This window comes from Mercurialis annua, linkage group LG2 (assembly GCF_937616625.2).
Source record: "Mercurialis annua linkage group LG2, ddMerAnnu1.2, whole genome shotgun sequence".
Classification (NCBI taxonomy): domain Eukaryota; kingdom Viridiplantae; phylum Streptophyta; class Magnoliopsida; order Malpighiales; family Euphorbiaceae; genus Mercurialis; species Mercurialis annua.
Window position 1 is genome coordinate 11,364,430 of NC_065571.1, and position 27,087 is coordinate 11,391,516.

Here is a 27,087-nt window from a genome sequence, read left to right on the forward strand (position 1 = left end):
TCATATAACTCCTTCCAACAAGTTGCTTAGATTTTGGAAGATAAAGATAGCCAACATAGTTTATTGTCATGTATAATGACTCAACTCTATATCACCTGATTCGTGCATGAAAGTGAAGAAACAAGTTTCCTGCTAAGAAACAGAGTGATGTTACAGGATAAAAAATGAAATTAGTCTCATCTTTTGCAGCACATTTCACTCATGCAGATTGCAGAGCACATATGAAGAATCAACAATCGGTGTAACCTAAGCTCTATCTTGAACGGCAGCAACCGTTCCCAAGGTACGAGGGAGCTCAACTACATTAAAAGGAATAGTTATACAACGCAATGGTTGCGCCACATCATTCGTGCAACAAGCCAATGAGGCGTTAGCCATGTGCAAATGTTTAATGATAAAAAAATAAACAATAAATAAAGATTCCCTATCGCAAATGATTACGGGCTTATTGTCAAAATGACGTGGCACATCCGTTGTGTGGGATAAACCATGAATGATGAATCTGTTGGATGAGAAGATTTCCTGCGCTATGTTCTCCACTCTGTTAATGAGAAATACCATGAATGGTGAATCTGTTGGGTGAGAAGATTTCCGGCGCTATGAACTCCACTGTTAATGATCAAACCATGCATCTGTGTGACATTGAAACCTCAGGTGAAGCGGTTGACTAGGAAGCAGAGTCCTTGGCAACTTTTCTAAAGTATCTAAGTGCTACACATCATTCATCTTAACCGGTCATCTAATTGTGCCTTGTGTAGTAAAATTTATACCAAGACAATAAACACCCAATAGTAGAAATGAAAAGGATTAACCAAATCATAAATAATAAAATTTACTAAATCTCTATCCCAAAAAGTATCATTCAACGGAAGAAAAAACTTAAAAGTGATATACTAACACAAGATAACAGAAGTTCTAGTGCAGCAAATGCAAAATTCTCAAAAAAGGACAGACGAGTAATTTCAGATACTAATTTAAGCACTCTTGTCAGCTTTGGAAGCGGTAGCAGCAGCTTGTCCACGGAGACGACCAGTCCTCCTTGCAGCAATAAGACCAACCTTTTGTCCAGGAGGAGCGTCACGACGAACAGTACTGGCATGTCCAATATGCTGGTGATTACCACCACCATGGGGATGCTCCACGGGATTCATAGCAACACCTCTAACCTTGGGCCAGCAGTTCCTCTTCACTCTGTACTTGTGGTATGCATTTCCTGCCTTCAACATAGGCTTCTCAGTTCTTCCTCCACCTGCAACTTGACCGACCATAGCTCTGCACCCACTTGGCACAATCTTCTTTGCTCCAGAAGGTAGTTTCACCCTGGACATCAACAATTAACAGTCATGATCATCATAGGATTTAAACAGCCAACAGTCAATGACACGAAAAAATTTAAGCTGTATATAAAAAATTCATCGAAATCATTATAAAAATAACATAACTTTCTCAAAGAAGTATGGTTATTCATTCAGGCGGTAATTCCATTCAGTGAAGTGTGCTATGTCTTTAATGGACTTGCTACCTAATCAGTACACAAATTCCATCAATTAACATACGAGGCAACAATTAAACAGCAAACAATGCCGCTTATGATTTTGTTCATCGGGCCAAACCTAAACTTTGTAGTGTAAACATACTTGTGGTTGGTTAACAGAAAACACAGAATTAATCATTTACTTAGCCAGCCGGTCAGTTGACATTAACTTAACTGAACACAATGCAGCTAAATGTTTTACTGGCTATGCTGGATTAGTATGGTTATTATGGACTAGATTAGCATTCAAATAGTATCACTATGCCACTAACAGCTACATCTACATTGAAAAACATAACATTAACACCAAAAAACATAACATGAATTGAGGCAAATACCGAGTAGTTCCATTATCCGGGTTATGACTAATAACAATAGCATAATCACCAGAGCATCTCGCAAAAGAACCGCGATCACCGACATGATGTTCGACGTTACAAACAACAGCTCCTTCAGGAATTGATCTCAAAGGCAACACATTTCCCACCATCAAATTAGCTTTCCTTCCACAGTAAACAAATTGTCCAGAATACATCCCTTCGGCTGCAACGAACAGCTCCTTCTGATGCTTGTAACGAAATGGATGCCTAAACGTTACCTTTGCAAGCGGAGCTCCACGACCCGGGTCGTGGATGATGTCGGTAACCACTCCTTTGAGGTACCCATTTCGCTCGCCGAAGTCCAGGGAACGGAATCGGGCAGGACCCTTCCGGTGATGGGTGTGGGATTTGAAAACGGAGCCTGCTCCTTTACGTTGGGCGCGGATTACACGACCCATTTCTGGTTTTTTTTTTAGGGTTAGGGTTTTGAGGGAGGCTGTGCGGCTAGTGGGGTGATGAGGAAATGAAAAGAAAGGGTTTTTATGAAGAAATGAAAGAGAGCGATAAATTGTGTCAATTTGGATCTGGGTTGGGCTAGGCTTTTATCATTGGGTTTTTGCTTCTAACACATTACTATGGGCTTTTTTCATTGGATTATGGGATTTTTAGACGAACACCCTCAAAATAACCAAATATTCTCGACTGTATCAATTGACTAAAATAATTGCAGATATATTATCTGACTAATATTTATTACAAAAATAAACTTTATATTTTGAAAGATACGATATCTTTCAAAAGTTAACAGATCTATTTCAAATTCACAAAGCCAAAATCAGACATTCTTTCAACATATTTTGTTAATGATTTCTTTCAAATTCAAAATCAAAAATCAATTTGAAATAAATTTTATCGCAATACTATTGGAGAAGAAACTGTGGTGATTCATTATGGTCGTCGGCGAAGCTCTTGCGGTTATGACGATGTTCTAAGGTCTGGAAACAAAATTCTGCAGAGATGAAATTGGGCTTATGTTCTTTAATCATGAATGCATATAGTAATAAATTTGTTTCTAGAGATGAAATTGAACTGATATACCGACGGCGTTGAATCTTGCGGCTAAAACGGCTTTTTTCCTGGCCTTTTAAGGTGTTTGATTCATTGTGTGACAAATTTGAGACGCTCATCTTCAACTGCTCACTATGTTCCTTTATAACTTGTGCTTTCTTATCACTTTTCACTTCATTCAACCTATAATCTTTTCGTCCCTTTCTTCCAATTTCTCCTTATAATTATCTTCTTTAATTTTCTAGTGCTAAATTATCTATAATTTCAAGATTTTTGATTGTTGAAAATGGTGAAACCTTGCTGGAGAGCCCGTGTTGATGATGATGGTATCGGGAAAGTTGACGGGTTATTGTGGATACTAATTTTGGATGCTAATTATGTTAATTTTGTATTTAATTTTTTTCTCAATAGTTAACTGTGTTTGTAATTGTTTGTGTGATGATTTATTTTTGTATACTTTAAATTGTTAGTAAGTGTTGGTAAACGAGTGGATAACTATTGATTAACTAGTGTTTCAATAGATTTGTTTTGTTATTTAAAAAGTTGTTGGTATGTGTTTGGTGATCCAGTCGTCTAGTTAGTACCTAACATTATGCTAAAGGTTAACCAATGCAAATACAATGTGAATGTGTACGTAGTAAGTTTTTTACTTGTTGATATTATTTGTTTTTTATGTTCTTATGTCATTAGTTTATTGGAAAAATAAAAACAAGTTTACCAATAAAAAAAATAAAGTTTACCAACAAAAACAACATGTTAACCAATAAAAACTATGAGTTTACTTTGACGGAATAAACCATTATGATATTTAATATAGTGTAAAATAAGTTTATAAAATATCTACCGTGAATTTTTAGAAAAAAATTTACCACGAGTTTACCATAGGTTTACTTTGACATTATAAACTATACAAGTTGACCATATATAAACTGATAGTTCACCATGAGTTTATTTTGATGGAATATATTTACTACTCATATTATAAACATATACGAAATTAATTTAGTTTCTTTCTTTACTTTTAAATTGCTAAAAAACTAGTACACTATGGTTTATTTAAAAAATAAATTTACTTATGGTTTACTATCATTTTACTAAAAGATAAGTTAGTTTACTATTAGTTTATTAAATGATAAGTTACTTTATTAATAGTTTTATCGGTTTACTAATAGATAAATTTATTATTTAGTGTATTATCGCTTAACTATCGGCATAGACAAATTAATAGTCACAAAACAACAAGAGCAATGATCAAATTAATTTATCAGTTTACATCAAATTTATAAAATATTAGAGTAAATTATTACATAATTTAATTTTATATCATTAATTTAAACATCGTCAAAGAATAATTAAATGGCATCACCATTTTATATTATTGATTAAATAAATTATAAAAAAACAATTCAGGTTCTTGTTTCTTTAAAAAAATAGGCAAAAGGTAGAGAAAAAAACCCTCATAATGTCCTCAAAAATATACATAACCCCTTAAACTAATTTTGGGCAGAATTAAGCCCTCTTTATTTTTAAAATAGACAAATAACCATTAAAAATCTCCATTAGTTGCTGACATATGTCTCATAATCATATAAAAAAAGGTTCAAAAATAATTTTAATGTTTAAAATTGATACCGCCCTAATAACATCAGAACTCCAAGCATCGCCTAACAAATGCTATGCTCGCCCAACGGGTCTCCAAACCTCCCATCGCCCAACGACAGTACGAGTATCGCCCATGTCTGTCTCGGGCGGACTCATCCAGGTCTGCCATCTAGACGACCTCATCCACTCCGTTCCCTGACACCCACTACCCGGGATAATCGGGAACGTGCCTTCACCATTATCAATAATCGTGGGACAAACCCACGATTTACCAGATAACAACCGCCTTAAACTCATTATAAAAGGAAGCCACCGAATGCTGAGAATGGTAAGCACAAATCAGACTTAAATACTTTTACACTCATTTACTTACCAAAAAACCCTCTCTGACTTAAGCATCGGAGTGGCTTTCAGGCTGAACAAGCCTGAGGTCCTTTGAGCTTATATTTGTTACTTGTGCAGGAAGAGCAAACAGGCGACCTCTGTGACTCGACCTGTATCATTTGGTGCGGTGAACGTGGAACTTATCAGTTTCGTCGTTCCTTTTAGATACTTTTTCAGAATTTGCTTTTTCAAGAATGGATCCCCTACGAGATAATGCTCTACCAGCTACCAACAGAGAAGACAGGGAAACAGAACCACCGGCCCTAAATCTGTTCCCCCCAACCAGCGAAGAAGGAGAAACCAGCGACCCCCTGGCGATAAGACAGACGATACCTCCGATAGCCATAGCACCTGATTAAGAGCCAATCAACAATCAAGCAATGTTCAAGGCTTTCCTAGAAATCACCAGTCTACTCAAAGACATCAAACAGAGTATCTCGTTAAAATCGCCAGAGCAGGGATCCGCGAAATCACCAGTACAGAAGTCAACGTCAACCATGGACAAGGGAAAAGAACCGATGCGAGAGGAAGGTGCCCCGGAAAATTCCGCAAAGAAACAAAACGCCCCCATAGTAATTCCAGACGAAGAACGTTGGATGGATGAACAACACACCCTCAAAGACGGAGAAGAGCATCTGGAGGAAAAAGTCCGCCAAGTCATGAGCAGGCTCGGAATAAGATGTGAAGACGTAGACATCTCTCTTCGAAGTGACTCACCACTTGCAGATTTCATCATCTCTCACGAGTTCCCTACAAAGTTCAGATACCCTCCAAATTTGGAACCATACGATGGAACAGGCTGTCCCAAGAGCCATATTCATAAATTCCAAGCGGTGATCAATGTTCAGACAAACTTAGATCACGTACTATGCAAACTTTTTCCTACTACCTTAAAAGGTCTGGCGCAGGAATGGTACCAAAGTCTAAAGCCAGGATCAGTGCTGACGTTCAAACAATTCTCAGGACTTTTCCAGGCTAGATTCGTAGCATGCATCCCTCAAAAGAAGCTGTCCACAGACCTGCTAGCCATCATGCAAAGGGAAGGAGAGACACTCAGGAAGTATGTAGAAAGATTCAATAAGGAGGCGATGCAGATAGAAGACCTGAGCCAGGAGATCGCCTACACAGCATTACTCAATGGAACTACCAACTCCGACCTACGAAAGGAATTGTTGGCTAAATCACCAAAATCATTTACCACACTGATGACCATCACACATACACAGATCAGAGTGGATGATGGCCAGAGAGAGATAGAGAATCGCCTTGGACGGGTAGAAGAACGAACGTTTGCAGAAAGAAGAAATGGGGACAGATCGCCCACAGGAAAGAGGTTCGGAGAGAAAGGCAACGACCATTTCAGAAATAAAAGGAAAAAAGACGAAGATAGGCGATATACGCCCCTAAACACAACCAGAACCAACGTACTGTTTTGGGTAAAAGACAGCCGAGAGAAGGTCAGATGGCCAAGGAAGATGAGCGCTGCATCAGCCAGCAAAAGAGACAACAGCAAATACTGTGAATTTCACAGAGACAACAGCCACACCACAAATGAATGCTGGCACCTGAAGGAAGAGATAGAGAAGCTGATAGAAAGGGGATCCCTTTCCCAGTTCGTAAAAAGGGATACCGAAGCCAGAGAGGCGGAATCAGAAAGAAAAAAAGAGCGGAGAGAAGAAACCGCCAGAAGACCCAGACCAGAGCCAACAGGCGTGGTTAACGTAATAATGGGCGGATCGACCGGAGGAGACAGCAATACTACAAGAAAGAAAGCTGCAAGAACAGTCTACTCAGTTAGCCCAGGTGCACCAAATGCTAAGAAATTCAGAAGCGTATCTTTTTCGGAGGGAGATAGTCATGGCATATCAGTCCCCCATGAGGACGCCCTAGTTGTCAAGGGGCGACTCAACAATTTCGAGGTATCTCGGATGCTTGTAGACACGGGAAGTTCGGTAAACATGATCACAATGGAAGTGTTCGGCAGAATTGGACTCAAGAAAGAAAATTTGACACATGTCTCTACTCCACTGGTGGGACTAGGAGGCAAATCTGTACAGGTGGAAGGATCACTGGAAATAAACATCCAACTGGGAGATGGAGAGATCTACAAAGAGATCCGAGCAGAATTCATGGTGGTCAATATGGACTTTGCATATAACGCAATTCTCGGAAGGCCACTTTTGCACGATACGTGCGCATCCATTTGCATGAGGTACCTATTAATGAAAATCCCAACCAGAGAAGGCGATGCCGAAGTCAGAGGATGCCAAAAGTCAGCCAGAGAAGCATACTTTACAGCTCTCAGGAAAGTACATGTAACCCTGCCAGTACTAACAATGGAACCTCCAGAGAAGAAAGAAAGGGCAGAGCATTATGGGCGAACCACGAAAATCGAATTATCCCCAGGAAAGGAGATAGAAGTGGGAGATGAGCTAGAGGAAGAAATCAAACGATCTCTAACAGAAAACCTCAGAGCACTTGGAGACTCCTTTGCCTGGACAACAGACGAACTGATCGGAGTAGACCCGGACGTCATATGTCATCGGTTAAACATAGCGACCGACGCGAAGGCAGTGATGCAGAAGAAGAGAAGACACTCGCCCGAAAAACAACTCGCCATCGCAGAAGAGGTCGCCCGGTTAAAAGCGGCAAACGTGATCAAAGACGCCTATTACCCCAAGTGGGTAGCAAATGTGGTAATGGTAAAAAAATCCAATGGCACTTACCGAATGTGTGTGGACTTCACAGATCTGAATAAAGCATGTCCCAAAGATAGTTTCCCGCTTCCACACATTGATCAGTTAGTAGACTCCACAGCAGGTCACGCCCTCTATACATTCCTAGATGCCAAGGCGGGATATCATCAGATACCCATGGCACATGAAGACCAGGAGAGGACGGCCTTCATAACGGACCAGGGATTATTTTGTTACAAGATGATGCCCTTCGGTCTGAAGAACGCATAAGCCACATATCAGCGGCTGGTGAACTCAATATTCAGAGATCAGATCGGAAAACACATGGAAGTTTATGTGGATGACATGATCGTCAAAAGCATCCGAGCCGAAGACCACCCAGCAGACGTGAAGATAGTCCTAGAGACGCTAAAGAAATACCAGCTAAAACTCAATCCGGAAAAGTGCGTATTCGGAGTACCGGCAGGCAAGTTCTTGGGATACATGGTCTCTCAGCGGGGTATTGAGGCTAACCCAGATAAAATCGAAGCGGTCTTAAAAATGACGCCGCCACGGAGCATACATGAAGTCCAGAAGCTCAACGGCCGGATCACGGCTCTAGGTCGGTTCATGTCCTGCTCGGCAAAACGATGTCTACCTTTCTTCAAAACCCTGAAACAGATCAAGAACTTCACATGGACAGCAGAATGCCAGCAGGCGTTTGAGGAATTGAAAAGCTTCCTATCCTCGCCCCCACTTTTGGCGAGACCAGATCCGGGCGACGTGTTATATTTATACATCTCTTGCTCTGACGAAACAATAGCAGGAGTATTGGTATCGGAAAAAGGAGGAGAACAATACCCGATCTACTACATTAGCAAAGTGCTCAGAGATGCGGAGCTAAGATACCCGAAATTGGAAAAGCTGGCGCTATGCGTATACACCGCCACCATCAAGCTCCGACATTACTTCGAAGGACACCAAGTCATTGTACGGACCGACCAACCATTACGAAAAATCCTCCAGAAGGCGGAGACAAGTGGACGCATAGCAGAATGGGCCGTCAAAATAGGAAGCCTGGGCGTTATCTATGAAGCTCGAAAAGCACTGAAAAGCTCAAGCACTAGCCGACTTCTTCGCAGAATTAACATTCAAGGAACCCATGGAGGACAAAACGACTCCCTGGGAGATACACGTCGATGGAGCAGTTTGCGGAGAAGGAGCGGGTATCGGAGTCGTGCTCAAAGGACCAGGAAGAATCCAAATGGAATACTCAGCAAGACTCGAATTTCCAGCTTCCAACAATGTTGCGGAATATGAGGCGCTGATAACAGGGTTGCAATTATGCGAAGAACTCAATATCTCCGAAGTCCAGATCTATAGTGATTCACAACTGGTCGTGAACCAAGTCTCAGGGAACTTCGAAGTAAAAGAAGCTACATTGAAGAAATACGCCAAGCAAGCCAAAACCTTCTTTGCCGATAATGGGCGATCCTGGTCGTTACAGCAAATACCCAGAGCAATGAATGGAAGATCAGACGAATTGGCAAAGTGGGCAGCAACAAAGAATTACGACTCAATGAGAAACATCCCTCATGAAATCAAACGACAGCCTAGCTTTCAAGAAGAAATTGAAGAAGGCGAAGTACTGATGGTAGAAGGGGAAGAAACCTGGATGACCCCCCTCACAGCATACCTGGCTAATGGAATACTCCCCGAGGATAAAATGGAAGCCAAAAGAATAGTGATACTATCATCAAAGTTCGGAATATACAACGGCCAGCTGTACAAACGGTCATTCACCCATCCCTGGCTAAGATGTGTGAACAAAGAAGAAGGAGAGTACATCATGAAAGAATTACATGAGGGGACCTGCGGAGCACATGACGGAGCATCAACACTGGTCAGGAAAGCACTGCTACAAGGCTATTATTGGCCCACGATGAAAGAACAAGCTACAACGCTAGTAAGGGGATGCTGGCCTTGCCAGCAACATGCCTTGGTACCAAGAAAGCAAGCTTCAGAAATGAAACCCATCGGCAGTGCATGGCCGTTCGCCCAGTGGGGTATGGACATCTTGGGACCTCTCCCTTTGGCCACAGGACAACGGAAGTTCCTGGTAGTGGCAATCGACCACTTCACCAAGTGGATAGAGGCAGAACCACTGGCAAAAATCACCCAACAACGCATAACTAACTTTTTCTTTAGATCTATCTTGTGCAGGTTTGGAATACCGAAGGTGCTGATCACAGACAACGGAAAGCAGTTCGACTCAGCAAAGTTTAGAAAGTTTTGTGCCGAGTATCAGATCGACCTAAGGTTCACTTCGGTTTACCATCCACAATCAAATGGGCAAACCGAAGTGGCCAACAGAATCCTACTGGCCGGACTAAAAAGAAGACTAGACGAGTGCAAAGGAAGATGGGTAGAAGAACTCTACAGCGTCCTATGGAACTACCGTACCACCCCTAGAGAATCAACGGGCGAAACTCCATTCGCCCTAGCCTATGGAACGGAGGCTGTAATTCCTGTAGAGATCGGCGCACCCACGCCAAGGACAGAAGACAACCAACTGAACTTAGAAGAAAATGAAGCAGAGCTCAGGAACAATCTGGACCTCTTGGACGAAAAGATCAACAGATCAGACATTAGGATGGGAGCCTACAGACAGAAAATGGCAAGACATTTCAACAGCCATGTGAAAAAAAGGAAGTTCAAATTAGGCGACCTCGTCATGAGAAAGACCGAAGTTAAAAAAGGAGAAGCAGGGACCGGAAAGCTGCAACCAAATTGGGAAGGACCCTACACCATCAGCAAGGTCATTAAAGAAGGAACATTCAAACTCACCAACTCCATGGGAATAACCATACCCAGAGCATGGAACGCCAACAACTTAAGGAAAATTTAGCAACAGTGGTTCACCTCTCAGCATGATTAGTCATTTAGTATGTATGCATTTAAATTCCTCCAAGTGATATACCATCACAGCATTGTATTTCAATTCCTCCAAGTGATATTTCATCACAGTACTACATTTTAATTCCTCCAAGTGATTGTTTCGATCACAGTATTGTATTCACAGTTCTACAAAGTATATATTAATTTACCCTTGCTTGGACAAGGAAATTTCACAGATACTATCTTATCACTAAGAGTTATTGTTTAAACAAAATATTTCCAAAAAAGGGGGAACTGACGAGTTCAACCCCACAAAGGAAACAATAAATACATGCGATCTAAGCAAACATCGCCCAATAAAAATGCAAAAAGAGCAGAATAAAGAAATATATATATTAAAAAGAGGGTAAAATACGCCCTCCGAAAAAGTTACAAAGACAAAACATAAAAAAAAAATGAGAAAGGAAAATTCTTCCTATACAAAAACTAAAGGGAGAAGGAGGAATCTAAAGCTTGATCTCTGGCTCAACCTTCTCCGGGACAGCCTCCTTGTTCCCCTCCAAAATATTTGGGACAGATAGCCCCTCCTGCGAACCCCGCCTGGCTGAAGAAGAAGCGTCAACAGGAATGTTGCCAGAACGGGTGGGAGAAGGGACATCGGCAAGACTGAGAGGATCGGACCCTGGAAGGATAGACTCCAGATCAGAAGGCCGATCCAATAAGTCCAGAGCAGCAAAAGGCCGCTCCGAGGATATAAGCAAGCCGAAGTCCTTCTCCTCAGGACTACCCCCCAAACCAGGTACATGTGGCCACTCGCCAACCTTGACAGAATCACTGGCCGCTGGGACAGACTGCTCGGCAACCTCAGCAGCATTCTCACCCTTCTCAGGCTTGATAGAGACAAACAAGTCTTGGGGAGAATCTGGCTCACTCTCACTGTTAACCCCCTCGGGAAAGCCATATAAGAATTCAACGTCCCCCTCAGGATGACGCTCCAAATAGGTACCCACGATGGCTTCAGTGAAGTCAGTCAGATCATTGGCCAGCTGGGCGGTGTTTCGGCGACGCCTCTCCTTCTCACGAATCAGCCTGCCCCGCTTCAAATAAAGCCTCTTCTCAGCAACAGAGACTTTATCATTAAGGGCCGTGACGGTGGTGTCGAACTCCTTCTTGAGATCGTCATAGTCAGTACCTTTCAACACCACCTCTGCCGCCAGATTCTTATTTTCCTTCTTAAGGCGGGCGACCTCCTCAGATAGCACACGCTGCTGCTTCACAGCACTCTCCCTCTCTCTGGATAACCTATCCACATCAGCACGAAGAGAGTCCAGCTTCTGAGTGCACCCGCCATGTTCGCTGCGAAGGGAGTCATACTTTCCCTTCAGAAGTTTGTACTCCGTCTTTATCTTCACATGCATCTCATCGTCATTTAGACGGTTGGAGCGATATTGACGGAGGGCATAGGCAACCTAAACATAAAATAAAGCTGAGTTAGAAAATAACCATAACAGGAGGAAAAAGGCGAAATGATAAGGTTAGAAAATAATCACCTTTGCCAGGTTAGAGAAACAATCGTCCATCAGTACGTTGTCCGGCCTCTTCAAATAGTAATCAACATCCGAAGGGCAGCAGGAACCCCGGAAGATGTCGTGGGCAACGGCAGGACAACGCACAGTAGCATCGGCCCCATACTTCTGAAGGAGCAGGTCGACCTGAGTCACCATTACATCCCTCTTGGGCCTTTTCATAGAGGGTCCTTCCCCCTCAGCATCTTCGCCCCCTGAAGAAGGAGCTCGCCTTTTGCTGCCGGTCGAAGCAGCTGGGGCAGTTTGGGGAGCCACAGGAAGGGATCTGGGATGCTTCTCCTTCGCAGGAACCTCCATCTTATCCTTCCCCTTACCGGTGTAAGAGGGAACAGCAGGAGGAGGAGGGCTTGTGACAGGTTCCTTTATCTGGAAGCCTGGCAACACCACCCTAGGAGTGGGAGCAGATTCATCACCCTTCTGAGAAGAAGGTGGTTTGCCTCCAGCCGTGGAAGGAACATCGCCTCCTTTCTTGGCAGGCGCCTTCTTAGCTTCAGAAATCGGCTTGGGAATAGCTTGGGGAAGGGCCTCCCTCTCTCGAGCCTCTCGGCGAGCTTTCCTATCCTCCATGACCTTCTGCTGAAGTTCCTTGAAGTTCGGCACTGAAAAGTCAAAGTAAACAAAATTCAGAAAACGCTTCACAAAAATTAAAGAAAATAAAAGCTTCATGTTACAAACAAGGTACCAGAAGGACTAAGAGGCATAGAAGAAATATTAAGAGGGGAAGAAAGAAGTGGTTCGCCCATGTCAGGGAACTCGTCTCCATTATCAGGCGATGTCTCCCTCTTATCCTCACTCTTCTTCCTCTTCCCCCTTTTTCCACCCTGCAATCTCTTATTTCTCTTGGAGGCAACACTTTGGTCCCAGCCAAAGTAGGAATCTATCAGATTCACTACGTGCACCTTAGCGCCACCTCGAAGCAGACGCAACGTCTCTTTATCAACCTCGCTCAGGTTCGCCTTTTCCAACTTTAGGGGCCCTTCCACAAAAACATTCGGGATGGAACCCCAACCCCCTTCCTTCTTGGCAATGACAAAGGAACCTTTCCACCGCTTCAAAGAATTGGGAAGGCCAGTGAAGGGAGATCTTCCGGGTTGCAAGTAGAAGAACTCATCGCTTTTCTTCCTCCCCAAAGAATAGATCGCCCTAACAATCTCGTAACCCACCTGTCTCTTCAGTTGGAGTCCACGAATAAAAGCTCCTGTCAAATGACGATGGGCGTTAGGATGGAGCTGACCTAAGGGGATCTTAAAATTATCGAACACTTCTTGGGTGAAGCCATCGAGTGGTAGCCTTAAACCCGCCTCAAGATCTTCAACAAAAAACAACTGTTCATCATCCTTTAAGACCTGGTTAACAGCCGAACCCTCAGATGGAATCCGAAGGCCAATGAAAGGGGGAATTTCGTACCTCGCCCTAATCCATACAAGGGCTTCTTGACCCAGACCGATGGTCCACTCAGACAAGGGTTTTTTCTTACTAGAAGATGTCCCAGAGGAGACTTTACGTCTCTTAAAAACAAAATCCTCCTCATCTCCTTCGTCATCACCCAGTTCACCATCTCCGCCCTCATCTCCACCAGCATCCTCAAGGGGAGCCTCGCCCTCTGGCCCTCTGTCATCAACACCCTCCTCACTATCAGGGATCACCTTCTGAGACAACCCTTCCTCGTCAGATGACAACTCAACAAGGGTAGCAAGAGGAACGGGGTAAGTAGGGTCACTGGCAGAACTCAGAAGAAGAAGAAGAAGAAGGGGAAGACACTGAAACCTTTAATGTAGACATCCTAAAAATATACTATCTGAAAGCAAACAAGAAGAAGGAAACAAGAAGACAAACAAAAATAGCTAAGCCACTTACTGATTAAAAGAGAAAGTCTGGTGCTATGTAACTCGAAGAAAGCCTGGCTGGAGAAATAAATCAACAGAAGTAGAGAATCAGATAGAAAAATCAAGAGTAAAAGATTTTAAATTAAAGAATAAGTACCTCTTTTATACGCCAAGGTAGACACTCGAATGCCTGACAGCAGGAAACTCCTCGAAATAATCAATGAAAAACCAAAAGTCGCGTTCTTTTATAGTCAAAAAACGCTTCAAATTCGTAACCGTTGAAGGAAACGTTTGGAATTCGAATCATTTCGAAAATTTCGGAAATTCGAATTTTGAAAATTGGCGCTTCAAGTCTTTGACTTAGCAAGATTATAAGGGGGGGACATCTGATACCGCCCTAATAACATCAGAACTCCAAGCATCGCCTAACAAATGCTATGCTCGCCCAACGGGTCTCCAAACCTCCCATCGCCCAACGACAGTACGAGTATCGCCCATGTCTGTCTCGGGCGGACTCATCCAGGTCTGCCATCTAGACGACCTCATCCACTCCGTTCCCTGACACCCACTACCCGGGATAATCGGGAACGTGCCTTCACCATTATCAATAATCGTGGGACAAACCCACGATTTACCAGATAACAACCGCCTTAAACTCATTATAAAAGGAAGCCATCGAATGCTGAGAATGGTAAGCACAAATCAGACTTAAATACTTTTACACTCATTTACTTACCAAAAAACCCTCTCTGACTTAAGCATCGGAGTGGCTTTCAGGCTGAACAAGCCTGAGGTCCTTTGAGCTTATATTTGTTACTTGTGCAGGAAGAGCAAACAGGCGACCTCTGTGACTCGACCTGTATCAAAAATATTTACCAAAAATTTGAGAAGTCAAATGTCCAAAAAGTAAATTAAATGGACTTTAATTTTTTTCTAAAAAAAAATTAGAAAACTTTTTTGCACAGTTTGAAAACATCAAGAACTTAAGTGACCCAAAAAAACTTGAAGGACTTATATGTTTTTTTAGATAACTTAAAGAGTTTCTTTGTTCCATTTTCCATAAAAATATAGCTACGAGGTTTATATAAAATAAAAATACAAGAACCTCCATTTTATAAAAATAATAGTATAGGGTTCTTATATGTAAGAAAATAAAAGTGCAGAGACAAATCGTTTTATATCAAAGTATAAAAATGACTATCTACTTTCAATAACGGTACGCGTAGTAACAAAAAGAATTAAATTGAAAAAAAATATAGAGAAGTCAACTAACACTGGCAATGTTGTGCTAACAAGTTGCAGTCTTGATAAAAGGAATAAGAGTGCCAAATTGGCAATGTTGTGCTAATTTCTTTCGCTGGAAAGACACTGTTCGGCATGGAATCCATGACATCTTGCAATATTCATAATGAACTTTGATACATTGTTCTTTGAATCTCATGTTCCATCAAAAGAGCCAAATAGATAATTTAAAATTTGATGAAAACCTTGTCAATTGAATTTCTATTTTTAGCAGGTCTTCGTCTCCTGCTCCGATACTTTCTCAAGGCATCTGTGAATTTTTTTGTCACTTCTTTCGCCCGTTCCTGCTCATGAGACCTTCTTTTATGGGTTTTGATTTAATGCACCATATAATTTATCAACATATCTATCACTGCTCAGTACTACTTCTACCTTTTGATCATGAACCTTAAGACTTGAGAAGAGTCATTGGAAATCAGCATGTGTATGTGCATCTCAGATATTACTACATTTTGCATTTTCAAAACCCCGATTTAACAAGAATCCTCATCTCTATCAATTTTCAATTTAAAAATATAAATATTTTCACAGCAAACTTTTAAGTTCAAATTGCTTTTAAAAAAGCCTTTTAATGTTGGCGGTAGCTGATCAGCTTACAACAAAAGTATTGAGATGCTAATTTAAAAAAAAAAATCTATCACTATTCCTTAAAAATTCTTAGTCAAGGAACTCGGCTCCAAGCCCAAGCAGCTCTTAACTCCATGGAAGTTAGGTCGTGTTTTGCCATGGACAAGTCGAACTACAATTTGGAGTAAATATGATATCCAACCATAGATTTTAATAGTTGAAAACTAAATTATTATAAACAGCACTATTTGTATAAAATTATATGCCACATTCAGCGCAATGGATTGGAGAAAATGTAATAGGATTGTAAGCTTGGAATAAAAATTTCCCTTCAAAGCCGAGATGAAATGATCATCCTAGCAATTATCACCAACATATAGGCTATAGCCCAGCGCCCAAAATGACCATCCTAAAGAGAGTAGGCGTGCGCTCAAGCCAACGAGCGTTTAATAGAAATTCTAAAGGTAAGATAAACTTGAGAGAACAGAAAAATGTACATCACAACCTAGTAGAAACGTCTCTGTAAAAGCCTAACAAGAAGTGTCTAAACCTTAAATCATCTACTACCATACCAACATCTTTACATTAACAACTATTGTCAAGTTTCATCCATGAGAAACTTGGTCATGAGTACACTTCGTCTCTAATTCCTGCTGATTGCAATCGACGACTAAATTATCTATTAGATATAAAGACATACCCAAAGTTCATATGCGGCATGGTTTTGTCTACATAACAACAGAGCAATACTGGCACATCAAGAAGAAACACGCATTAATAAATTAAAACTATAATAGATCTTGTGTGTCACGGTCCTCTTTTCTGAAACACGAGCAAAATACAATTCAAGAACCTGAAAGCATGCATACCTGCTAGGAAAGAAGCCACCATATGGGATTAAAAGCTCAAACTATGCATCTGCCAAGAAAGAAAAATTATTGTAATTTATGATGTAAATGTAATCAATATCATAATTCAAAACACAACAAAATTTAAATAATAAAACACTCTTACAATGTTGACAAAATATTCATCAAGTTTTTAGGATGAAAACCACAACGAATAAAATTGCAACGATTTGCAGAATACCGTTACAGCAAAGACGCAAAATTTCATAATCTGACTCCAAGAAAAATTTAAATCATATCGCTTTTGCATAGTCATATAGAAAAATAACTGTCTAAAAATCAAAAGTGCCTAAATAATTAATAAGAAAGACAGGCTTTTAGAAATGCTTGTAAGGCTCATCCCACATATAAAAGAAAAACATGTAATGAACACTATCCCAACAAAGTTCACAAGCTATCTCACTCCCCTCTCCCTCCCCAATATGTAAATAACTCATTGATAGAGAAACCCTTGATCCAACTATAAACAAAAAGATTTCAGCAATGGAGATGAAATTAGCAAAACACATGATAGGAAGATAGTGCATCGCATTTTCAACCACAGTTGAGAAGCATGAACTTCACTATGATAACAGATGATATCCCTGAATTAATTAGCAAAACAGCAGAAAGGAAAGAGTGCAAAGACCACCTAATTGTATGATGGAACTCGGACACTCTTTGCATACATCTATAAGTCATACAAGCCTATAAAAATTTAAAACAGTTAACAAACTTTCCAACAGAATTAAGAATTTTATAATGATATAGAGCAATACTTTGACCCAAACTAGTTTGCTAAATATTGAAGCACAGCCATTGCTTCCATCCCACCCCACAGCAAGAACAGCTCTAATATAAAAATTCCCTAATGATCCATCCACTCAAAGACAAAAGTAATATTCACTAGATTGCAATTAACAAGATATTTCTGGTACAATTGAAAAATAAGAGGAATTGGCCACCAAGATATTTCAAGTAGCTGCATACATGCGTTTTCATATCTCAGTCATATAACATTAAGATTAATGCTTCACCAAACATGCGAAAAGATGAGTAATTCCTCAGCTATCATCAGTGACCTATATCCATGCTGGTCTCCTACAATAATTTCCTGCCTATTTAAATAAAAAATTCTAAATGGTGCAGCATGCATTAATACTCAAGTGCATTAAATCAAGATTGATATTAAATGTGTGATAGGTGACCAAGAAATTATAGCTTCACTCATATTCTAAATTTTGTCCCTGCAATACATATTTTTCTAGGGTGAGACTACAGTATGAAGAATAATATCAGAAGATTAGCATAACAGATGCTCCAGTAGATGAATAAAACTTAAGAGGAGAAGACACAAGGAACAGTAAAAATTCTCCCTATCTAGCCAAATATCCCACGAGAATTTTTCCATTTTTTAATCCTAAGAGCAAAATTGAAGAATAAATAAAAAGATTTAAACCGCCATGAGAAAGTTTTGTTCACCGAATTTGATCCTAAACAGTTCATTATCCTACTAAAGTCATTTAAATGAGTCAGGTGTAAATTAATGTATACATGTTTTAGTACTAGCTTCTGAGTTGGTTAAAGAAGAGAGGAATTGATAAACAGGGGTATTCTTAATAATAAAAAGCAGCAGGTTTCCAATTGTGAAAGCCTAGCAATATTCTTGTCATGTAAAGTTCAGCAAAGTTTATGATAGCATATGACAGTAAACAATTAAGTACGACATGGAAAGAACCATGATGAAACTATCATAACCCAGAAACTAAAATAACCATTAAATAAAATCCTTTGCAATCCGCATATATTTAACCTATGCACCAGTCATTAATTTTGTATTCAAGCATAAATGACATGAAAATTCATGTAATCATTAAAAAATTAGAATAATTGCCCACCAAGATATTTCAAGTAGCTTCATACATGTGTTTTCATATTTCAATTTTATAACATAATGACTTCACCAATATAACATACTAGAAGATGAACTCATACTGCCATTTTCAGTGAAGTAAATTCCTCAACCTCAACTATCATCAGTGAACTATTCATGCTGGTTTCCTCTAATGTCCTGCCAATTTAGATAAAAAATTCTAAATGGTACAACATGCATAATACTCAAGTAGTCAAGTTCATTGCATCAGAAGTGACATTAAATGTTTGATAGTTCAAGAGGTGACCAAGAAATGCCAGCTTCACTCGTATCATATTCTAAATTCCGTCCATGTGGTGCAAATTGTTTTTGGGTGAGATTACAGTATAAAGGATAATATAAAAAGGTTGGCACGACAGATGCTCCAATAGACGAATAAAACTTAAAAGAAGAAGCCGCAAGGCACATTAAAAAAAACTCCCCAATCTGGTCAAAAATCCCACAAGATTGTTTCCATTTTTATTCTTTAGAGCAATGTTCAAGAATCAATAAAAGGATTTTATTTTGTAATTTCCAAGTACAAAGTATTGTTTACTAAATAAGATCCAAATCAGTTCATTACCCTACCAAAGGCATTAACAAATAGAAGTTCTAATATTAGCTTCCGAGTTGGTTAAAGAAGAGAAAAACTGATAAACAGGGGTACTCTTCATAATAAAAAGCAGCAGGTTGCCAATAGTGAAAGTCTAGCACTCTTCTTGTCATGTAAAGTTCAACAACGTTTAGGATAGCATATGATAGTAAACAATTAAGTACGATACTAAAAGAACCATGATGAAACTACCCAGAAACTAAAATAACCATTAAATAAAATTATTTGCATCTGTTTAACCAATGCACCTGTCATTAATTTTCTATTCAAGCATAACTGACATATAATATAACTATTCCTGTAATCATGAACTAACATTTTTCCGCTCTACATCATCAATTACAATACAATAATCATATCCTAATCAATGCACTTGACATTCTAGTAATTGTAATCCAAGAAACAAGCAAGAAATTATGCCTCCTCTACCAAACAGATAACGTGAAACCCTTATAGGCACAATTTAATCTTAGGCTAAAAGAAATTAGGCCAATGCACAAATAGATATAACATAAAAAGACACGTTACTAAAAACAACCATATTCTAAAAACAACCAAATGCACATAATTTTACAATTACGAATAATAATCTTATTCAAATAAAGCTATAACCTTTACTCTTAGCAAAAGCGGCCTCTGCAGCAGCGACATCATCAGCAACAACAACCTCCTCCTCCTCAACAGGAACATTAATAACAGCTTCAGCATCCTTAGCATCACTATTATTATTATCATCGGGATAGCGAACAACGACAACAGGACAAACACAGTGATGAACACAGTAATCACTAACACTGCCTAATTTCCCATCACTTCCTCTTTTAACAGCACCAAAGCCTCTACTCCCCATAATAACAGCACTTAACCCTAATCTCTCAACTTCCAAACACAGCCTCTCCTTCATGTCATGATCCTTCACTATGTGTATTTTATACGGTATATTCGCTTCCTTCAACGGCTTCGCAATATCCGCCACTTTCGTGGCGGTAAAAGTCTCAAAATCTTCCTCAATCTGCTGCTGTCGTTTCGACGAAGACGAGTCGTCTTCGTCAAGGGAATTGATGTCGTTGGTAGTGTTGTCTTTGTGTGTAGGAGTGGAGGAGGCGGAAATGGGAAGTAGGCCCCAGTCAGCGCCGAAAAGGACGGAAGTAGGGCTGACGTGGAGGAGAATAACAGCGTCGCCGGGACGGATGTAGTGATGGACGGCCCAGCGGACGGCGTAAGCGCTTTCGTCGGAGAGGTCAACAGCGACGCCGAGCTTGCGGCGAGCGCCGGCGGTGGGGGTGGGAGTGGAGGAGGGGTGGTGGTGGTGGTGAGAGTGGCGGGGGGAGGAGGGGTGGTGGATCTTGATTGTTGGGAGGAGAGGGTGGTCTGGATCGATAGGGTTTTGTTGATCTGGATTCATTTTGTTGGATTTGGAATTGGAGAGTTTGATGGAAGGGTTTAGAGAATATTAGAGGGAAATGGAAGAGATGGGGGAAATGGGAAATGTCTTTTCCGGGAAAGTGAGAGAGTGTGACAAGGAAGGAAGAATTTTATTCATTTATTTATGAAAGATACTAACTTTTTTTTTCTCGTTGGCAAAACTTCACCAGAAGTGTGAGATACTAACTATATACAAATGAATGATTTCTCATCAACAATGAGCCAATCGATCAAAAATTTAATGATGATACAGTCATCTATTAGAATTTTTGGCTACCAAAAAAGCCATCCAAATATACTTATAGTGTATAAATTTAAAATTTCTAAAAACCGAAAAATTAGGCTAAATTTCACTTCATCAAAAAAAAAGTTTAATTTTTATGATAATTCAGTGACTTTCTTTAAAGATTAAATGAAAATGTATATGATAATAATTATACCTAAAATTTCGGTTTCTTTGCCACAATTAAAAAATGTCAAGTATTGTTATTGGATGAATTATTAAAATTCATCCAACAATAGAATAGATAGAATAGATTAAATAAAGTTATCATAGAAGAAGCCATTAAATGTATATACGTATATATTTCTAATACTGCCACATATTAAAATAGATCAAATAATCTGAAAAAATAAAGTAACTATAGAAAAGCTATTAAATACATATTATCGTCAAAATTAATAAGAGAAACGTATAAATAAACAGTTTACACAAAGAGATAATTATTTTAGGAGATGTATGACCTTGCATTCACCCAATTAACGTATTATATATGGATTAGTCTACACAAATACACTTTAGATACACTTTAAATGTATTTCACTGAGTAAATTAGTATTCCATAAACATCAAATTAGAAATAATTGATGAAATATGTTATGCATATATATATCTTGTTTTTAATTTTTATTATGTCATTCATTGTAATAATTAAACAAGAAAAACTAAAGCAGATAAAATATTAGTTTAAAGCTCTGTTAATTGTATCTCTGTTTAATATTACTCCCTCCGTCCTATTTTAGAAGTCCCATTTGACTTTACACACAGATTAAGAAAACATTAATTATTCTTGTCTTTTCATGTTTTTTCATGTTTGCCCCTATTAATGATAGTGGAATTTTCCATAGAACTCTTTTAAGATAACTAAAATAAGGGTAAAATAGGGTATTCAATGGAAAAGTACTCTAAAAATAGTAATGAGACTTTTTAAATGGGACATCCCAAAATAGAATATGAGACTTCTTAAACGGGACGGAGGGAGTACAAACTTTGTTAAAATCATTATTCTATGAGGGATTGAAGTATGGGAACTTGGGTTTTAAGAAAATTTAAAAGTTGTTTTTCTCATTTGCCTTAGATTTTACTATTTCCTAATTCAGTTACTTGTGTTTTCCTCTAATTTGCATTTTAATTGAATCTAACATTTTCCTTCTTCAAATGCTAGCTAACTCATTTAAATTTTGATCTCTGCAATGCACTATCTCTATTAGATAATATGGAATTGTTGAAGTGGATTCGGTCGTGCTCTTCAGATCCTTCAACGGTTAAAGTAGACAATTTTGGTGGTAGAGTCTATGCTGTAACTTTGAAAGGTTGATAATGTAAATCTACTTGGGTGTCAAACAATTGTGTTTATTTTTTAAATTAGTCCCGTTATGGCTCGTTTCTTGCCCTTTTTCGTTTAGAAAAAAATTTAAATAATGTCGTTTTTTATAGCATAATGCATAATTATCACATGATTGCAACTGAAAAAGCATTTTCTTAACCAATTTCAGTAAATTGCCACATGTTTTTTTATTTTGTTTCAGTCTGCCTTTCTGGTTAATCAAGGTGAAGATGAACACCACGATTTTATGTCTTAATTAAGTTTTAGATGAACATGTTTGACCAAATAAAATAGAGATCAACATTTTGACTGAAATTGCTTTTTAGTTAAAAAGTACACCTTCATCACTTTAATTTGTGTGTTTTAGTTCCCTGTTGCATATAGAAATCTACAAATTTATACTATAAAGGTATTTGCAGATATTTCTAAAAAAAACTCCATATTTCATTTCTAGCTGAAGTTTCCTAAATCCAGAAATTATTCACAATCGAGTATAGAAAGTACAGTTCACAATCCATAAATTACTAACATTCAGACCATATATTGCTAACACTCAAACCATCATAACCAGAAGACTAACAATATCAGACAACTAAAACAACATATATATTGAATTGGAAATAGGAGTTACACTACAGATTTGAGAAAGTGAAATTAGAAAACAAGACATAACAAAATTCTAAACTGAAATGACTCAATTACATACTTTAAGTAAATTACTTTTCAGATGATTTCTTCTTAGTAACTGGACCAAGATTCACCATTGATTCCATCGGCATGGAAGGCACTGAAGTAGTTTGAGGATCCGTGCGTTCTCGCTTACCACTTGCATCAACAAAATTAACATTAGCCTCCACAATTTGATTTGAAATTGGATTCTGATGCTTTAGGTGGCACATTAGTTGCCATCGGTGTTCTAACAATCATTGGCAATCTTCTTGTCGTAGGCGCAAGAATTTGTGTATTACTAAGTTCATAATTTTTAACTCCAATTTCAGTTGCACGGATATCGTCACTCCATTTATTTGGCACAACTGTTTTTGTTTTCATATCTAAAAAATATTGATGGCATCCAATTGGTTCGTGCCCAATAAAACCGTATAGTAACAACAGAAAATATAGAGACTCTCATAATGAGAATCAATCTGAAAGAGAAATTCAGTACCTTTGTGCAAAGTTATTCCTAGGGCCAGGGGCTGAAAAATATCCAAATTAACTCTCACCTTGGCAACTTTCGTATCCCGTATGTTGTAGATTTTCACAGGTTAGTACTTCGCCTATCGACCTTCCAATCTTAGTTCCTAAATGTGTACTCACCAACGGATTTGGAATACCTGTAATTGAATCCAAAAGGGAGCAAATTGGAAATATGCTGGTTTGTAGATGTATCCCATATCCCATGGACGGAGTAGCACTAATAATATTTTATATTGCCATGGGGCTCCGTTTAATATCTTGAACATTTCGAACTCGTCATTGAAGAAGATATGTAGAAGACCATTAGAGCATTATTTGACAGAGAAGCCAACACCCCATGCTGCTTGCATTGCAGATTGAAAAATATGTTTTTTGATGTGTTTGTCTGTTACAACTTTACAGAGTAACGAGAATTGGTTCACATTAGTGGTTATAATTAAGTCGTCATCTTCTAATTCTAGAATTGCAGCAGAGTGTGTATTGGTGAACGGTTGTGGTGAAGAAGAAGAACTTGCCATGGTTAAAGAGTTGAAAGAAAAAAAATTACCATTGCCAAAGTATATAATCTTCATCCTTTTATAGGATAAGTGCCAATAAAATGATACTAGATCACGCCAATTTATATAAAGCAGTTATCAAAAAACACGATTTAAAATCACTAATCCATGTTTCTGAATTTCTCGGCCGACTGTTGTCTACTACTAGATTTGAACTCGATCGTGCTCATCGAATCCTTCGACTAAATTAGACAACTGGTGTGTCTGTAACTTCCCTTGGACATTATCGGTACGCCGACAAAAGACATTTGGCGGCAGTTCCATTGGCGGTTTCTTATGGAAGCAGTTTCATCAGTGGTTTCTTATGTTAGCATAAGGTTAATTAGAAAATAAAAACTATGTTAATTTTATTAAAATAAATAATTAAAAAATAAAAACTATGTTAATTTTATTAATTAAAAATATATCTCATACAGTTAATATTTGTGCAAAATAGATAATCTTTTATTTTTTTATAAATTTGACTTTTTTAGGATAAATGATGGATAACGAATCCTATCATAACTATCGTGAAGCCGAGTCACACTAGATAAACCCTCGTGGAGAACACTGAATCCTAAAGAGATAGATTCGGCTGAATCCTAAAAAGATAGATCCGGCCGAATCCCGAAGAAAACTTCAACAGGAAAAGAAGAGATAGGTCCGAAGAAAACCCAAAGAAGACAAAAAGAAATAGGTCCGTCCGAATTCTGAAGAAAACCCCAAGAAGAAAAGAATGAAGAATGGAGTAGAAGTCAAATGGCCCATCATCAAGTATAGACTTTTGTCATATCCGATGGTGCCAATCGCCCGACGTCAAGTATAGACTTTTTGTCATACCCGACGGTGTCAATCGCCCATTGTCAAGTATAGACGTTTGTCATACCCAATGGTGCGAACTATCTTTAATTCATACAACGCAGCAAAGCAGAAAAGAATCGGAATAAATAAAGGCAAAACGCCAAAAAACCAGAGTATAGATTTACTCTAAAATAAAGGCGAAACGCCCAAAAAACCAGAGTATATATTTACTCTAAAATAAAGGCGAAACACCCAAAAATCAGAGTGTAGATTTACTCTAAAAATAAAAGCAAAACGCCTAAAATAGAGTTTAGATTAACTCTAAAGGCGAAATATTAAAGATCAAAATCAACTCGAAGCAAAATAAAGCGAAAGGCGAATCAACTAAATAAAGCAAAATAAAGCGAAAGACGAAACGCCAAGAAATAGAGGAATGCGAAAAAAAGAGAAACGCCGAAAAATAAGAGAAATGCGAAAGAAAGGCAAAACGCCAATCAAAAGGGATGCGAAAGATCTCAAAACAGAAGACCTAGTCTAAAATGATTCGGGTAAAAATAAGGCCAAGTGCCAAAATAAGGAGACTCGCTCAAATCAAAAGAAATAAAGCTACAGACCCAAATCAACGAATCACAGGCAACTCGCCCGAATCAGAGGAACAAATCTTAAAAAGGAAGGCAGTCCGCCAGAAAAGAATTAAAATCAAGGAAAATCGACGAAATAAATTGAAGACATGATCTCAAAAACGGGCATAAATACCCTTTGAGATCAATGTATTTGTGGAGGAGGTCAAAGAACTCATATCTTTCTATAGAAGAAAACAAAACTCTCAAATGAAAATGAATTGCATAAAGAAAAACAAGAAGAGTCACTTCGAAGAAACAATTACTCATTAAAAGAGTAAACATCAACTGACATTCAAAGATAACACCAAGATAAAGGTTTCACCCCTAAAATGTTAGTTTCGCCAAATATAATGGCATCGCCTAAATAAAATAAAGCTGGAATAAAAGACTTCGATTGATGAAGATAAAGACAAGCACAAAGAACACAAGAATGTTGAAATATGAAAACCAAGAAAAGAAGAATGAAGACCAAGAATAAGGAGGAATAAACAAAAAACTTAAAATCACAACCAACGAAGATCAAACATAGCAAATCAAAGGAAAATAAGGAGTAATGCGAAGAAGAATCGACCAAGTACTAAACAAAAAAGGTTCAAAACCCTGAAATAAAAAGAATAAAGGTTTCGCGCATAAAAGAAGGTTCTCCCAAGATGAGGGAACACCCAAAGATAAGGGTTCGCCCAGTAAAAGGGCTTCGCCTACTAATGAAGATTCATATAGTATAAAAGCTTCACCAAATGATGAAGAGTCGCCACATGAATTTTGCCTATAAAAACAATAAAAAGAATCCAATAAGTCTCGCCAAGAGAATGAGCTCGTCAAAGGGAATCGCCAAGGAGGATCTCGACAAAGAGAAAAAAGAATAAATAAACAAAAATTAGAAATTTCAAAAGCGCGATGGAACAAATCGCAAAATTGATTGGAAATAAGAAGACAATTGAAGAAATTTCAAGAACAAAGAAATTCAAGACACTGAAAAACACAACAATGAAATCACTGAAGGGAAGAAAACAACAAACAGGAATTACCTACAGATAAAAGTTAAGCAATAAACAAGGAGCAACAAAAGAATAAAGTAAAAGATCAAAATTAAAATGAAGCGACTCGCCAAGAAAGATAAATCAAATAAGCTAAATTAAATAAGGCATAAATACCAAGACTTAGCTCACTTGCCGGGGGGGGGAAGGCTAATGATGGATACCGAATCCTATCATAACTATCGTGAAGCCGAGTCGCACCAGATAAACCCTCGTGGAGAACACTGATTCCCAAGCGAGTCAAATGGATCAGGAATAATCTGTGCCGAATCTATAGGAGTCGCCGAGACCCGAGAACAAGTTGATAAACGGGCAAATCCCCAGATAAACCGACATCCCGAAGACTCGGAGAAAGCGCGTCGCTCAGGGGATCCACCCAACGATTTATAGATCTCTCCTATTTGGATGCAAACTCTAAAATAGGAAAATAAGCTTATTTAGAAAAATAATATTGAATAAAACATTCCCTTGACTAGGGAATCTATTTCCTATTCAAGGTTAATCTCTACAAATTAGGAATCACTTTCCTATTTAAAGTCAACTAGGTATTTACTCCCTTAAGCCTAAACTGACTTAAGCATCGGAAAGCTAATCGGACGATTCACTGTTTTGCAGAATTAACGCCGTCGAGATGCTGAAATCCATCAATAAAAAAATGATCCTAGTGTTTTTCGAGGCATAATAATG

The 27,087-nt window shown here is 38.7% G+C and overlaps 3 protein-coding genes across 6 annotated transcripts; 1 reads left to right on the plus strand and 2 right to left on the minus strand.

The window, feature by feature from the left end:
* Positions 1 to 807: 807 nt before the first annotated feature.
* LOC126669153 (60S ribosomal protein L8) lies at positions 808 to 2,395 on the minus strand. The gene is made up of 2 exons (XM_050362530.2): positions 1,873 to 2,395; positions 808 to 1,320 (listed from the first exon to the last, which is right to left on the minus strand). The coding sequence occupies exons 1-2, from the start codon at positions 2,310 to 2,312 to the stop codon at positions 975 to 977; spliced, it is 786 nt and encodes a 261-aa protein (XP_050218487.1). The 5' UTR covers positions 2,313 to 2,395; the 3' UTR covers positions 808 to 974.
* A 5,533-nt stretch (positions 2,396 to 7,928) lies between these two features.
* Positions 7,929 to 10,491, plus strand: LOC126668172 (uncharacterized). The gene is made up of 3 exons (XM_050361384.1): positions 7,929 to 8,790; positions 8,879 to 9,738; positions 9,850 to 10,491. The coding sequence occupies exons 1-3, from the start codon at positions 7,929 to 7,931 to the stop codon at positions 10,489 to 10,491; spliced, it is 2,364 nt and encodes a 787-aa protein (XP_050217341.1).
* Positions 10,492 to 16,187: 5,696 nt separating this feature from the next.
* Positions 16,188 to 20,744, minus strand: LOC126667674 (universal stress protein PHOS32-like). 4 transcript variants are annotated; one of them, XM_056104557.1, is made up of 3 exons: positions 19,793 to 20,744; positions 16,632 to 16,680; positions 16,188 to 16,511 (listed from the first exon to the last, which is right to left on the minus strand). In XM_056104557.1, exons 1-2 carry the CDS (start codon positions 20,577 to 20,579, stop codon positions 16,673 to 16,675), a joined length of 795 nt encoding a protein of 264 aa, XP_055960532.1. In that variant the 5' UTR covers positions 20,580 to 20,744; the 3' UTR covers positions 16,188 to 16,511; positions 16,632 to 16,672. The 4 variants fall into 4 exon arrangements, with proteins under 4 accessions (XP_055960532.1, XP_050216675.1, XP_055960531.1 ...); XM_050360718.2 differs by having other exon boundaries at positions 19,787 to 20,743; XM_056104556.1 differs by having other exon boundaries at positions 16,188 to 16,680.
* Positions 20,745 to 27,087: the final 6,343 nt, after the last annotated feature.